Source organism: Scardinius erythrophthalmus (genome assembly GCF_964197995.2).
Source record: "Scardinius erythrophthalmus genome assembly, chromosome: 8".
Lineage (NCBI taxonomy): Eukaryota > Metazoa > Chordata > Actinopteri > Cypriniformes > Leuciscidae > Scardinius > Scardinius erythrophthalmus.
In genome coordinates, this window is record NC_138228.1 from 377,230 (window position 1) to 392,229 (window position 15,000).

General features: G+C 43.8%; 1 protein-coding gene across 1 annotated transcript in view; it reads left to right on the forward strand.

Moving 5' to 3' along the window:
- LOC308695056 (long-chain fatty acid transport protein 2) overlaps positions 1–11,242 on the forward strand; it is a 35,296-nt gene extending 24,054 nt beyond the window's left edge. The window contains exons 7-10 of the mRNA XM_081372985.1: positions 485–683; positions 1,117–1,214; positions 8,939–9,069; positions 9,803–11,242. Of these exons, the coding sequence (XP_081229111.1) occupies positions 485–683; positions 1,117–1,214; positions 8,939–9,069; positions 9,803–9,979 (605 nt within the window). The 3' untranslated portion in view covers positions 9,980–11,242. The remainder of the gene's footprint in view (positions 1–484; positions 684–1,116; positions 1,215–8,938; positions 9,070–9,802) is intronic.
- Positions 11,243–15,000: the final 3,758 nt, after the last annotated feature.

Consider the following 15,000-nt stretch of genomic DNA (forward strand, 5'->3'; position numbering starts at 1 on the left):
AAGTCTCGACACGATCCAGCCGAGGAATAAGAGTCTCATCTAGACACACCAGCGGACATTTTATAACAGAAATAAACATTTATATACTTTTAACCACAGATGCTGGTCTTGCACTCGCTGTGATGTCACACACATTACATCATCAGGGTGAAAGGTCAAGCGTGACATAGGCGTAAGAACAGACCCAGTGTTTACTAAGAGAACCTGCAAAGACTAAATCAAACGCCATTCACAAAGAAACAAATAAATAAAAGGTAAAACAACGATTTCGGACGAACCGAAACTCACATCTGGACCTTCGACCCGTTGGACCCCATTGAAGACACTATATGGAGGAACAGGAGGAGTTCCTCAAAAACCTTCATTTCTTTTCCACTGAAGAAAGAAAGACATGAACATCTCGGATGACGAGAGTGAACTATCAGGAGAACTCTGAAGTGAACGACTCCTTTAAAGCATGGAGTCAGTGTTGCTGTGTGTCCAGGACAGACGGGGCTGCTGGTGTGTGAGATCACCGGACTCGCTCCGTTCGTGGGTTACGCGCAGAACCAGCAGCAAACGGAGAAGAAGCGTCTGCGGGACGTCCTGAAGAGCGGAGACCTCTACTTCAACAGCGGAGACTTGCTGAAGATCGACCACGACAACTTCATCTACTTCCAGGACCGAGTGGGAGACACATTCAGGTGTGTGTCAGGAATCAGCCTCTGGAGCTGTGTGTGTGTGTGTGTGTGTGTGTGTGTGTGTGTGTGTGTGTGTGTGATTTATGAGGACAGAAATGTGTATAATGACATGGGTATTACACTGGTATTACATTTCCTGAGTCCTCGTATTTCAAATGGCTTTAAAAACACTAAAAAGTGTTTTATTAAAAATGCAAAAAATGCATAAAGTTTCCTGTGATGGGTAGGTTTAGGAGTCAGGTTAGTGTGTGTGTGTGTGTGTGTGTGTGATGGGTAGGGTTAGTGTAAGAGGACAGAATATACAGTTTGGACAGTATAAAAACTATTATGCCTATGGAATGTCCTCACAAGTGTAGCAAAACAAACATGTGTGTGTGTGTGTGTGTGTGTGTGTGTGTGTGTGTGTGTGTGTGTGTGTGTGTGTGTGTGTGAGCAGGTGGAAGGGAGAGAACGTGGCCACCACTGAAGTCTCGGACATCATCGGCACGCTCCCGTTCGTCCAGGAGGGAAACGTCTACGGAGTTCGTGTTCCAGGTCTGATGAAACCGCACGCGATTTAGCAAAGGCTAGAATTATTTTATGCTCAGTTTGTCAGTGCAGTGGCTGATCGATATAAATACTCTCTCTGAACACCAGAGTCTCACACACACACACACACACACACACACACACACACACACACACAATATATCCCTCTGAACACCAGAGGGCGTCTCACACACACACACACACACACCATATATCCCTCTGAACACCAGAGTCTCACACACACACACACACACACACACTCTCTGTCTCTGAATAAACAGAAGACTGAAAAGCTTTGATTAAACATGAGTAATAAACACACGACTGCCTTATTCTGTGCCAGAAGCTTATCATCTCACAGAAGGAGGAGCTCAGCTGTCCTCATGAACACACACACAAATAAATAAAAGACGAATGCGAACGCGTCTGAACGCGTTGTTGTCTTTGGAGCTCCATCGATTTGATTTATAATTCTTGATTTTTCTCTTTAAACTCACTTACAACGAACATTTTCTACTTTTCCTCACCTCAGTTACAACGCGGACTGTTGAGCAGACGCGTCTCAAGCCTATTAGTGATCCAACATCGGATACTCTTATAGGTTACTCCTGTGGATCATGGCTGAACGCGTCTTCTCCACACTCACTTACAAACAAACATTTTTTCACTTAACGTGCGTCTACTCTACACCCGTACCACTAAAAAGACGGATTATATCCAAGACTTCAGTCATAAATTAGTATTAATATTGATAGCATCACTGGTAGCATCGTTGCTAACTTACTGTCCATCTGTTAACCTGTTAAGCTGCAACGCCACTTTTGAAAAATCCCCAGAAATGACATACCCAAACTAAAACAGATACAGTTCATGAACCCTTTGTACTAAAAGCACAAGTATGATCTCGTTTGAAAGCTGACACCTGGCAGTTTATTGTAAATGTAGAATTAATTATTGTCGTAATGACAAAAAATGTTATAAATAGCTTCAAAGTTTTGTAAAGTTATTAGAAATTATTTTTTATGAAACATCCTCATGAAAATAAAATTGAAATTGGCACTGGAGCAATCTAGAAATGCACTACAGCTAAAGCCACATGTCTAAACATTTTGTTTAAAATCTGAAGATAATAAGCCCAAAACTCTGTATTTAGTTAAATGTTTTTCAAGACCATGTCATGTGACTAACAGTTAGGGCTAGCTAGCATGTTAGCTTAGCACACCATCAATACACGACAATATATGAGATTAAAACCATATTTATGCTCAAAACGTACTTTATAACTCAAGCCGAATGTTTTAAATAATCTTCTGTGATCTAATTTAGCTTCAGATAAAAAAATCAGACAGAAAATATATTATTTGATAGTATTATGCACAATGATGAAGTCTATATAGATTAGCATTACATTATAAATATAATCTATTATTATAAAAATACCTGGCATGGCTTGAAGAACACAGGCAAATCAGATATCATTGCAATCATGTTTATTGTCTTCAAAACATCTTTTATCTGCATGATTACAGCCAATCTCTGTTAGCTGTGTGTGTGTTCGAGGCTTCCTGGAATGTCACATGATCATGGCTCTTCTTCATGTGCCATATATGGACTATATTACTGTGCATATAGCGCCCTCAGGCTATTGGTATGAATTGAAAACACTGTGAATTAGAATACCAAACGCTCATAAAGATTACATTGACGCATTTGGGTATAAATTCAATAAATATTATTCCTGTCTATAGAAATATGATGTGAATCTAAAAGAATCTATCAATATTTCTCCAAATCTGCACATTTTTGAGCTAAAGCCCTGAGGGACGTTGTTTTGTGTATCGCTGTCATGACGACAGCACAGAGTTTTTTATGAATGGGAGCGGCTGACGCGCATAATTCATATTAAAGGTATCGACTCATTTTTTCATTTCATAACTCCTGACACAAATTAAGACATAACTGTCACTATGAGTTTCTCAGAATACAATAGTGGTCAAATACTGAAACTTGAGTCTTATATCTTTTTAATGATGTATAGTTTGTCAAGGTATAACATTAAATCTGATAGTAATTTTGAATTAAATAAATAAAAAACGCTTCAGTGCGCCGACGCACTGGTGAAGCTTAACAGGTTAAAATGGCGAATATATCAGATGTAAGTAGTCTACCTTTTGGTGCAGGTGAGGACACATTTGAGCTGCACGCACTGCAGTCCGAGCTGGAAGCTGTTGAGAAACAGATCCACGACCTTTTAGTGAGACAAGCCGAGCTGAGAGACCGGCGTTTAGCTCTTGAAACATCACGCGCCGATGCACACAGCGCCGAGCTGAGAGACCGGCGTTTAGCTCTTGAAACATCACGCGCCGATGCACACAAATCAGTGATTAACGTTACTAACCCGCTGACTCTGACCTCGTCTACTCCGTGCGTTTCTCAGCATCGGTCCCGAGCGCCGAGGTCACGATCAGCCATGGTCTCGTTCACTCCGGCTCCAACATGCCACCACGAAGCCTGGATGGTTCCGAAGCGGAAGACACAAGTCAGGTCTAGACCAAGATTGTTCTTGGTAAATAATTGGAATCTGTTTTGGGAGCGTCCTAGGCTTTACCGTGCTGATGGCTTACACCCAAGCAGATCCAGAGCGGATCTTCTGTCGGATAACATCTCCAAAATGTTAAATACCTTTTGACTAGTAACCAAAAGTCCAAATCATAGTCTCTGCTGCACCAATTTAACTGATATAAATACTAGTGTAGAACATTGCATAGAAACTGTGTCTATTCCTCGTTTAGTGAGATCAAATAATAAATCTACTGCAGGATCTAGGAAAAATCTAATTGTTATTAAAACAGAAAATGTTGCTATTATTAAACAAAAACAATTTCTAAAGCTAGGTCTTCTAAACATTAGATCACTCACACCTAAGGCAGTTATTGTAAATGAAATAGTCACAGATAATAGCTTCGATGCCTTACTGAAACCTGGCTTAAACCAAATGATTATTTCGGTTTAAATGAGTCTACTCCATCAGGATACTCCTATAAGCATGAGCCCCGTCTGATTGGTCGTGGCGGCGGTGTTGCAACAATCTATAGAGATATTCTCAATGTTACTCAGAAAATGGGTTATAAGTTTATTTCGTTTGAAGTACTTGTACTAAATGTTACGCTCTCAGATGTAAGAAAAACATCCCTATAATCTCGCAGATTTTCTCTCAGACCTATTAGTCAATGTCGATAAAGCATTAATTGTTGGAGATTTTAACATACTCGTAGATAATCCAAATGATGCGTTAGGGGCTGCGTTTAAAGATTTATTAAACTCCTTTGGGGTCAAGCAAAACGTTACCGGACCAACTCATCGTTTTAATCATACACTCGATTTAATTATATCACATGGAACCGATCCAACCGATATAGAAATCATTCCACAAAGTGATGATGTCACTGACCATTACATGGTAACTTGCATATTACGTACTCCTGTAATATATCATGCTGCGCCGCGTTATCGATCAGGCAGAACAATCCTTCCATCCACCATAGATAATTTTTCAAATTGCTTATCTGATCTGTCTCAGCTGCTCAGTGAACCCAAACAAACAGATGAACTAGAGGAATTAACTAGCACTATGAGCACCATTCTCTCTGGAAAACTGGATATTGTTGCACCTATTAGATTAAAAAAGGTCAGAGAGAAAAGTAAAGCACCATGGTACTGTCACGATCCACACCAGGAAACACAGGAAAAGATCCAATTGCAGAAAGTATGTCCGTTACTCAAAATCCGATATCAAAATCCAATAGTCGATATCATAATCCATCCAAAACAAGAACATAAACAGGAACAAAGAAGAAACAGAAGTGGCGTGATAAATACAAGGACTTCGTGACACATACTAAAACAGACAGGGTTATATACACAGGGAAATGACAATGCTAATGGGGAACAGGCTGAGTGCAATGATCAGTGATAAGGGACAGCTGAGTGCAATGAAAAGACAAGGATCATGGGGGATGTAGTTCAAGAGTGTGATGGACACCGTTGGGAAGGAGGACATCTAGTGGTGACCCAAGGAACATAGACCAGACACTGTGACATAACCCCCCCTCTACGGAGCGGCTACCAGACGCTCCAAGACGTGACAGACAAGAGTCCAGGCGGGAGGTGGACTGGTGGAGGATCAGGGGGAGGGATGGGGGGCCAGGTCCATGGAGGGAAACGGGGACAGGGAGTGACAGTTCATCTGGCGGCCAGGGCGGAGACGACAGTCCATCGGGCGTCCAGGGCAGAGCAGACAGTCCATCGGGCGGCCACGGTGGAGACTTTCCCTCGGGCGGTGGAGACTTTCCCTCAGGCGGCCAGGGCGGAGACTTTCCCTCGGGGGGAGACTTTCCAGGGCGGAGACTTTCCAGGGCGGAGACTTTCCCTCAGGCGGCCAGGGCGGAGACTTTCCCTCGGGCGGCCAGGGCGGAGACTTTCCCTCGGGGGGAGACTTTCCAGGGCGGAGACTTTCCAGGGCGGAGACTTTCCCTCGGGCGGCCAGGGCGGAGACTCTCCCTCGGGCGGCCAAGGCACAGGAACAGGCACCACCGGCTCAGGAACAGACACCACCGACTCAGGAACAGACACCACCGGCTCAGGAACAGGAACAGACACCACCGGCTCAGGAACAAACACCATTGGCTCAGGAACAGGAACAGACACCACCGGCTCAGGAACAAACACCATTGGCTCAGGAACTGGAACAGACACCACCGGCTCAGGAACTGGAACAGACACCACCGGCTCAGGAACAGATACGGACACCTGTTCAGGAACATAAACAAACACCGGCTTCAGCACAGTGTCCGGGGTTCCAACCGGACTGGAGGCTGCCATCTTGGTAGTGTGTGCAGCCCAGGCAAGCCAGACAGCAACCAAATAAAAAGCGAAGACAGCCCTCTGGGCCGCGGCAGGGCTGACGGGTACAGCCTCCGGCACAGGAACAGTCTCTGCATCGACAGATGTGACGTGGACAGTCTCTGGATCGGCAGACGTGACGTGAACAGTCTTTGGATCGGCAGACATGACGTGAACAGTCTCTGGATCGGCAGACGTGACGTGAACAGTCTCTGGATCGGCAGACGTGACGTGAACAGTCTCTGGATCGGCAGACGTGACGTGAACAGTCTCTGGATCGGCAGACGTGACTTGAACAGTCTCTGGATCGGCAGACGTGACTTGAACAGTCTCTGAATCAGCAGACTTGCTGTGTCTCTTCCACGCATGCAATACCGCCACTGCGTAAAAGAGAAAGACAGCCCTCCTGGCCGTGGCAGGACTGATGGTGGGCAGCTCCGAGACAATCCTCTTGTCCGAAGACACAGGCTCGGCGCGGCCATCTTGTCCGAAGACACAGGCTCGGCAGACGTGACGTGAACAGGCTCGGCGGCAACCATCTTGTCCGCAGACACTGGATCGGGCTCGGCAGTGGCCATCCTGTCCGAAGACACAGGCTCGGCAGACGTGACGTGAACAGGCTCGGCGGCAACCATCTTGTCCGCAGACACTGGATCCGGCTCGGCAGTGGCCATCCTGTCCGAAGACACAGGCTCAGCGGCGGCCATCTTGTCCGAAGACACAGGCTCGGCAGACGTGACGTGAACAGGCTCGGCGGCAACCATCTTGTCCGCAGACACTGGATCCGGCTCGGCAGCGGCCATCTTGTCCGAAGACACAAGCTCGACGGCGGCCATCCTGTCCGAAGACACAAGCTCGGTAGACGTGCGTCTCTTACCCCCTCTCTGTCTGCGACGGTGAGACAGTGGCTCCAATTCGTCCCTCACCATCCCAGAGTCGAAGGGGGGCCATGGTGGAGAGTGGTGTTGGACTCCCTCTCGACCACCAACTCCTCTGCAACCTCCCCGGGTCCCACGAAAAATTACTAGACGGGTTCCCTCAAACATATCTCTCCTCTCCCGCTCGGTGACTGGGGAGGAGAAGTTGGAACACATACCGCTGGATCTGTCTGTGACGGAGTCTTTCTGTCACGGTCCACACCAGGAAACACAGGAGAAGATCCAATTGCAGAAAGTATGTTTAATTAGGGAAATCCGTTACTCAAAATCCAGTCCAGGCAATAGTCAATATCATAATCCATCCAAAACAAGAACATAAACAGGAACAAAGAAGAAACAGAAGTGGCGTGATAAATACAAGGACTCCGTGACACATACTAAAACAGACAGGGTTATATACACGGAAATGACAATGCTAATGGGGAACAGGCTGAGTGCAGTGATCAGTGATAAGGGACAGCTGAGTGCAATGAAAAGACAAGGATCATGGGGGATGTAGTTCAAGAGTGTGATGGACACCGTGGGGAAGGAGGACATCTAGTGGTGACCCAAGGAACATAGACCAGACACTGTGACAGGTACAACAATACTACGCATGTTCTAAAGAGAGAAACCCGTAATTTAGAGTGTAAATGGAAACAAACTAATTTAGAGGTCTTTAGAATCACATGGAAAGACAGTATGTCACGTTATAAAAAGGCCCTAAAAGCAGCCAGGGCTGAGCACCTCCGCAAACTAATAGAAAACAACCAAAACAATCCTAGGTTTTTATTTAACACCGTGGCTAGACTAACAAATAAACAGATGTCACCTGAACAAAATATCCCGTTACAGTTTAGTAGTAATGATTTCATGAACTTCTTCACTGAGAAAATAGAAAGCATCAGAACCACAAGACCGCATCATAGCACTGAAACTGCGCTCGTTAAAATCACAAATGATTTCAAACTCGCTCTCCCAGTTTAAAACTAGATTAAAGACGCATCTCTTCAGCCAGGCATTCATATAATACTTTTAATCCTACAGTTAAATCCGACCTCTAGTCTAGTTTATAAACGCCAGAGGAGAACTGGCCCCCGACTGAGCCTGGGTTCTCCCAAGGTTTTTTTTTCTCCATTAGGTCACCTGATGGAGTTTTTCGGTTCCTTGCCACTGTTGCCTTTGGCTTGCTCAGTTGGGGATATTTGGGGATATTTAATTTAATTAATCAATCAACGATACTATTGATCAGCATTACCAAACGTGGACGTTTTCCACTAGAAACAAACATTGATGTATTATTTTAATTTAATACTGTGAAGCTGCTTTGATACAATCTGTATTGTGAAAAGCGCTATATAAATAAACTTGACTTGACTTGACTTGACACACACACACACACACACACACACACACACACACACACACACACACACACACACACACACACACACACACACACACACACACACACACACACACACACACACACACACACACACACACACTCATCATCTCACAGAAGGAGGAGCTCAGCTGTCCTTATGAAGTGAGTTTGGAGGAAAAGCGTGTTATTAATGTTGTCTTTTGTTGGACAAGAGGTTCATAAACGCTTCTCATGTCTGGAAAGATGTTTGACGCGTGTTGCTTTTTCAAATGCACGTTATAAGCGACTCAAACTCGCAGTGCTTTCAGAGTGAGCAGAGTTTACTGAGCCGTACGGCACTGACAAGCTGCGCATTACAAATAATCACAGCCTTGGCCATTTCAGAATCGAGATAGGTCACACCGGTTTAATAGCGATTACATGGAAATTGCGACTAATCGTGCAGCCATATACTCCAGGCGTGACGCCGTTAATGTTGGTTTGTGTGTGTGTGTGTGTGTGTGTGTGTGTGTGTGTGTGTGAAGGTCACGAAGGACGGATCGGGATGGCAGCGCTCAAACTGACGGAGGGAATGGAGTTTGATCGTGACGCGATGTTCACACACGTCTGCCGGTTCCTGCCCTCTTACGCTCAACCTCGTTTCATACGCATTCAGGTACAACTATAGCACTGCATTTCATTTAAGGGCTCCTATAATGCCCTTTCCACAAGATGTAATATAAGTCTCTGATGTCCCCAGAGTGTGTGTGTGAAGTTTTATTTCAAAACACCCCCCAGATATTTTTATAGCATGTAAAAATTGTCACTTTTTGAGGGTGAGAAAAAACGTGCCGTTTTTGTGTGTCCCTTTAAATGCAAATGAGCTGCTGCTCCCGGCACAGGGGGCGGAGCTTCAAGAACTTGTGTGTGTGCGTGTTAGCAGCTCCGATTACCTCACACATACATTTCACAAACTTTTAGCCTCCTAACCGGAGTCAGACAAAGATGGAGAGACTCAAGAAGTGACAACATGTAGAAGCAACAGGACATTTGATTAATTTATGTATCTGATGTGTAGTTATCTTCTAGTCATTGATTAGCATATTCTGTCATGATAACCTATAAATCGCGTTCCCGGGGGCGGAGTTTATGTAAATTTTAGGGTTCATGATGTCACAAACCCGGGAGGAATGTGGTGTAGTCTCTACCAGCCGTTTGTTGTAGTTCTTAAAAAGTGATTTCTGTAAATATCTCCCTTTGCTTTGAACTTTGAGCATTGTAACTTTGCAGATGTTGTTTATGCTCAAACAGCAACATTACACACTAACTAAAGTTAGAGAAGTCAAATCATAATCAACCAGCCCTTTAAATCATTGGGTATTTCTGAATAAAGTGGTTGTTGTTTCCAGAGCTCGATAGACGTGACCGGCACCTTCAAGCAGCTGAAGCTCGGGCTGGTGGAGGCCGGGTTCGATCCCAGCACGACCTCGGACTCGATGTTCTTCATGTGTGAGCGAGAGAGGTCGTACGTCGTGCTGAGCCCGGACATCTACCAGCAGATCATATCTCACCGCATCAAACTCTGATCTCATCAAACTCTAATCTCTGAGTTCATATCTCACCGCATTAAACTCTGATCTCTGACAGATTGTTTGGGTCAACATTCTAACATCCTAGCGAGCAATAGCCACATTTCCCCATCAAAGTAACGCATTACTTTTTCAAATAAGTAACGCAAGTAACTGTGTTTACACATTTATTGACTCTTGTCCTCATGTTGAGACGAATCGAAGTGCAGAAGCATTGTGTGTGTGTGTGTGTGTGTGAGTGTGTGTGAGTGAGTGTGCTGTGTGTAAACATGATGGTTATTGTTAAACTAGACTAAATGTGTTTATTTACTCGTCTCACTTGCACAAAAAAGATTCAGTATTCCTCAAAATAAAAAATAAATAAAAAATCTGTCAAATGCAAAATCAGACTATGCAAACCACCAATAACTGAATATGTTAAATAAAACAAATAGTTTTTGTGCATTTAATCTCACTTTAATGACAATTGCACTTGCTTCTGTCCTTCGATTTTTCAGTTAAACCATAAGCAAAATGACTATAGATTTTTGTTTGTTTTTATTGGTAAAAGTCGGCCTAAATGTGTTAAAAGTTTCTCTCCTGCATCCTATTCTTCCGTTATCCAGAACAACGCGTGAATCTGCATTTCCTTCAATATTATTTCACTTTTGGTGTGAAAGGGTTCTGGAACGTAACGCATTGCTTTTCTAAAACAGTAACTAAATAACGCAAGTAGTTACTTTTTAAGGGAGTAACACAATGTTGTAATGCATACTTTTCAAAGTAACTTTCCCCAACACTGTTGGTTACATGTCAATTTTGCAAAATTAACTTGCAACACATATGATATTCCATCATGTAAGCTAAACAGTGATTACAAGGTGTTTGGTTTCATTTCTTTGGTTAGACGTCTATAAAGTTTTCACTGACAGCCCAAACCTTTGCTGTGTTTGGACGACCATTAGACGTCTTTTTAAACGCAATATTGCTTGCTGGGATTGTATTGAAGAACTGATGAAACGCCGACACAGGTGAGAAACATGAATATGATTACAGACTTCTTAATGATCAACAGAGATGATGAGCTGCTTTTTAAATCACAGTCAGAGCTCTTTGCGTTACGGCCTTTAGTTTATCAATGTCTGTTTTTTAAGACTTGATCAGTATTTTGTTCTTGTGTGTATTTGTGTTACTGAGATGTTATAAAACTTGTCAAAAACATGATCACATGCAGTCTATGAAATCCATGTAATAAATATTATAGTTAATGTAACCTTATTGAGCCAGTATTGTACATAAAGGAAAACACAACTTGTTGACATGATGCAAATCTGTGATATACAGGCAGATAAACTGAACATTTATATCAAGCAGGGTCACGAAATGAACTGAATGTCTGTGTAACGTTATGAACAATCACTGTGAGTGAGTAAAATAGTTATACAGCACATGCGTATTCACAAAATATTCTGTTTCATAAATCAAAGTTGAGAGCACTCAATTCCATGGAGACTTTAAACACACATTCTGTGTTTGCGGTGTCTGTGATCAATGAATACCACATGACATGTTTCCAAAAGAGTTATGACAATATTCGAAAGAAAAAGTGATTGTGGGAAAGTGATTGGCAGCTGTCAGTCACCGCCTTTCGCACTGATTGGTCAATCAAACATACTTTAGACCCATAAACCGCGAAACTCACTCCAATGATCACATGATCAACATGGTTTATTCGGTTCTCCTCGGTTTGGTTGTTTCTTGTTTACTTCTTCTGTACTTTCGTTTCCCATATTTCATTCAGCATATTATTTTCGTACTGAAGACCTGTACTGTGGTGAAGCTGCTGGGTAGAACTCTGTGTTACTCTGCGATCTATCATGAAGTGAAGTGAAGTTAGTTCAGGATAATGAATGACATTCAGGGTATCAGGATTGAGTTCAGCTCACTGAGAGTGAATGTTGAATAGAAATGACAGGATGAATTCACTGAATTGCACCACTTCATCCACCAAATCTTCCACCAATTCATGGAATATACTGAAAATAAAATATCTAATATAAAATATAAATTATGTCTGCCTGTAAGGCCTATATAACCATCAATCCTTAAAACCATTTTTCCAAGTTTTATAATTATAATTACTGACATATGTATTTATTTTGAAATTGAATTGATTTTAATGCAATGCTGCATCCTCTTTGCTCCCTCAATTTAACATCAGAGTTTAAAGGTTCTGTATGTAACTTTTTCACTCTACTAAAGCATAAAAATACTATAATATGTTTGCAGATATTGAGGAATCATGCTGAGTTCACACACTCGTCTCTCTGGAAGACACTTCTACTGCCCGTTATTTTACTCTGAAATGTGCGTTTCCGTGTTGCAATGTGTGTTTTTGTTTTGCTCTGTGAAACTGCACGTTGCCAATTTACCAATTTTCATTGTCCATTGCGCTTGTTCCTGTTGTGTGTGCTTAACCCGCGTGAGCGTCGAGTCTAAGGAGGTGGTGCGGGAGAAACAACGATCTCTGATATTTTTTATTTGGACTGCAGTACAAAATGCTGCAAGAAACTGAAGTTTCTTCCAGCGTGCAATGAATCATGGGATAGGCTCGGCTGTGAAGGATCCACTCGTTCTATCCTTTATGGCTCGGGAAACAAAGGAGCCTCTGAATTGGGACACAGCCGAAGCCTGTGTTAAAGGGTTAATTCACCTAAAAATATAAGTAGTCATTTACTGGCTTTCATGTCGTTCCAAACCCATGTGACTGTCGATCCAAACACACGTGACTGTCACTCCAAACCCATGTGACTGTCGTTAACTGTTGTTCCAAACCCATGTGACTTTCACTCCAAATCCATGTGACTGTCGTTCCAAACACACGTGACTGTCACTCCAAACCCATGTGACTGTCATTCCAAACCCACGTAACTGTTGTTCCAAACCCACGTGACTGTCACTCCAAACCCATGTGACTGTCGTTAACTGTTGTTCCAAACCCATGTGACTTTCACTCCAAACCCATGTGACTGTCGTTCCAAACACACGTGACTGTCACTCCAAACCCATGTGACTGTCATTCCAAACCCACGTAACTGTCGTTCCAAACCCACGTAACTGTTGTTCCAAACCCACGTGACTGTCACTCCAAACCCACGTAACTGTCGTTCCAAACCCACGTAACTGTTGTTCCAAACCCACGTGACTGTCACTCCAAACCCATGTGACTGTCGTTAACTGTTGTTCCAAACCCATGTGACTTTCACTCCAAACCCATGTGACTGTCATTCCAAACCCACGTAACTGTCGTTCCAAACCCACGTAACTGTTGTTCCAAACCCACGTGACTGTCACTCCAAACCCACGTAACTGTCGTTCCAAACCCACGTAACTGTTGTTCCAAACCCACGTGACTGTTGTTCCAAACCCACGTGACTGTCACTCCAAACCCATGTGACTGTCGTTAACTGTTGTTCCAAACCCATGTGACTTTCACTCCAAACCCATGTGACTGTCGTTCCAAACCCACGTGACTGTCACTCCAGACCCATGTGACTGTCGTGACTGTCGTTAACTGTTGTTCCAAACCCATGTGACTTTCACTCCAAACCCATGTGACTGTTGTTCCAAACACACGTGACAGTCACTCCAAACCCATGTGACTGTCATTCCAAACCCACGTAACTGTCGTTCCAAACCCACGTAACTGTTGTTCCAAACCCACGTGACTGTCACTCCAAACCCACGTAACTGTCGTTCCAAACCCACGTAACTGTTGTTCCAAACCCACGTGACTGTCACTCCAAACCCATGTGACTGTCGTGACTGTCGTTAACTGTTGTTCCAAACCCATGTGACTTTCACTCCAAACCCATGTGACTGTCGTTCCAAACACACGTGACTGTCACTCCAAACCCATGTGACTGTCATTCCAAACCCACGTAACTGTCGTTCCAAACCCACGTGACTGTCACTCCAAACCCATGTGACTGTCGTGACTGTCGTTAACTGTTGTTCCAAACCCATGTGACTTTCACTCCAAACCCATGTGACTGTTGTTCCAAACACACGTGACAGTCACTCCAAACCCATGTGACTGTCATTCCAAACCCACGTAACTGTCGTTCCAAACCCACGTGACTGTCACTCCAAACCCATGTGACTGTTGTGACTGTCGTTAACTGTTGTTCCAAACCCATGTGACTTTCACTCCAAACCCATGTGACTGTTGTGACTGTCGTTAACTGTTGTTCCAAACCCATGTGACTTTCACTCCAAACCCATGTGACTGTCGTTCCAAACACATGTGACTGTCACTCCAAACCCATGTGACTGTTGTGACTGTCGTTAACTGTTGTTCCAAACCCATGTGACTTTCATTCCAAACCCATGTGACTGTCGTTCCAAACACATGTGACTGTCACTCCAAACCCATGTGACTGTTGTGACTGTCGTTAACTGTTGTTCCAAACCCATGTGACTTTCACTCCAAACCCATGTGACTGTCGTTCCAAACACATGTGACTGTCACTCCAAACCCATGTGACTGTTGTGACTGTCGTTAACTGTTGTTCCAAACCCATGTGACTTTCACTCCAAACTCACGTGACTGTCACTCCAAACCCATGTGACTGTCGTGACTGTCGTTAACTGTTGTTCCAAACCCATGTGACTGTCGTTCCAAACCCACGTGACTGTCACTCCAAACCCATGTGACTGTCGTGACTGTCGTTAACTGTTGTTCCAAACCCATGTGACTTTCACTCCAAACCCATGTGACTGTCGTTCCAAACACACGTGACTGTCACTCCAAACCCATGTGACTGTTGTGACTGTCGTTAACTGTTGTTCCAAACCCATGTGACTGTCACTCCAAACCCATGTGACTGTCGTGACTGTCGTTAACTGTTGTTCCAAACCCATGTGACTGTCGTTCCAAACACATGTGACTGTCACTCCAAACCCACGTGACTGTCACTCCAAACCCATGTGACTGTCGTGACTGTCGGTAACTGTTGTTCCAAACCCATGTGACATTC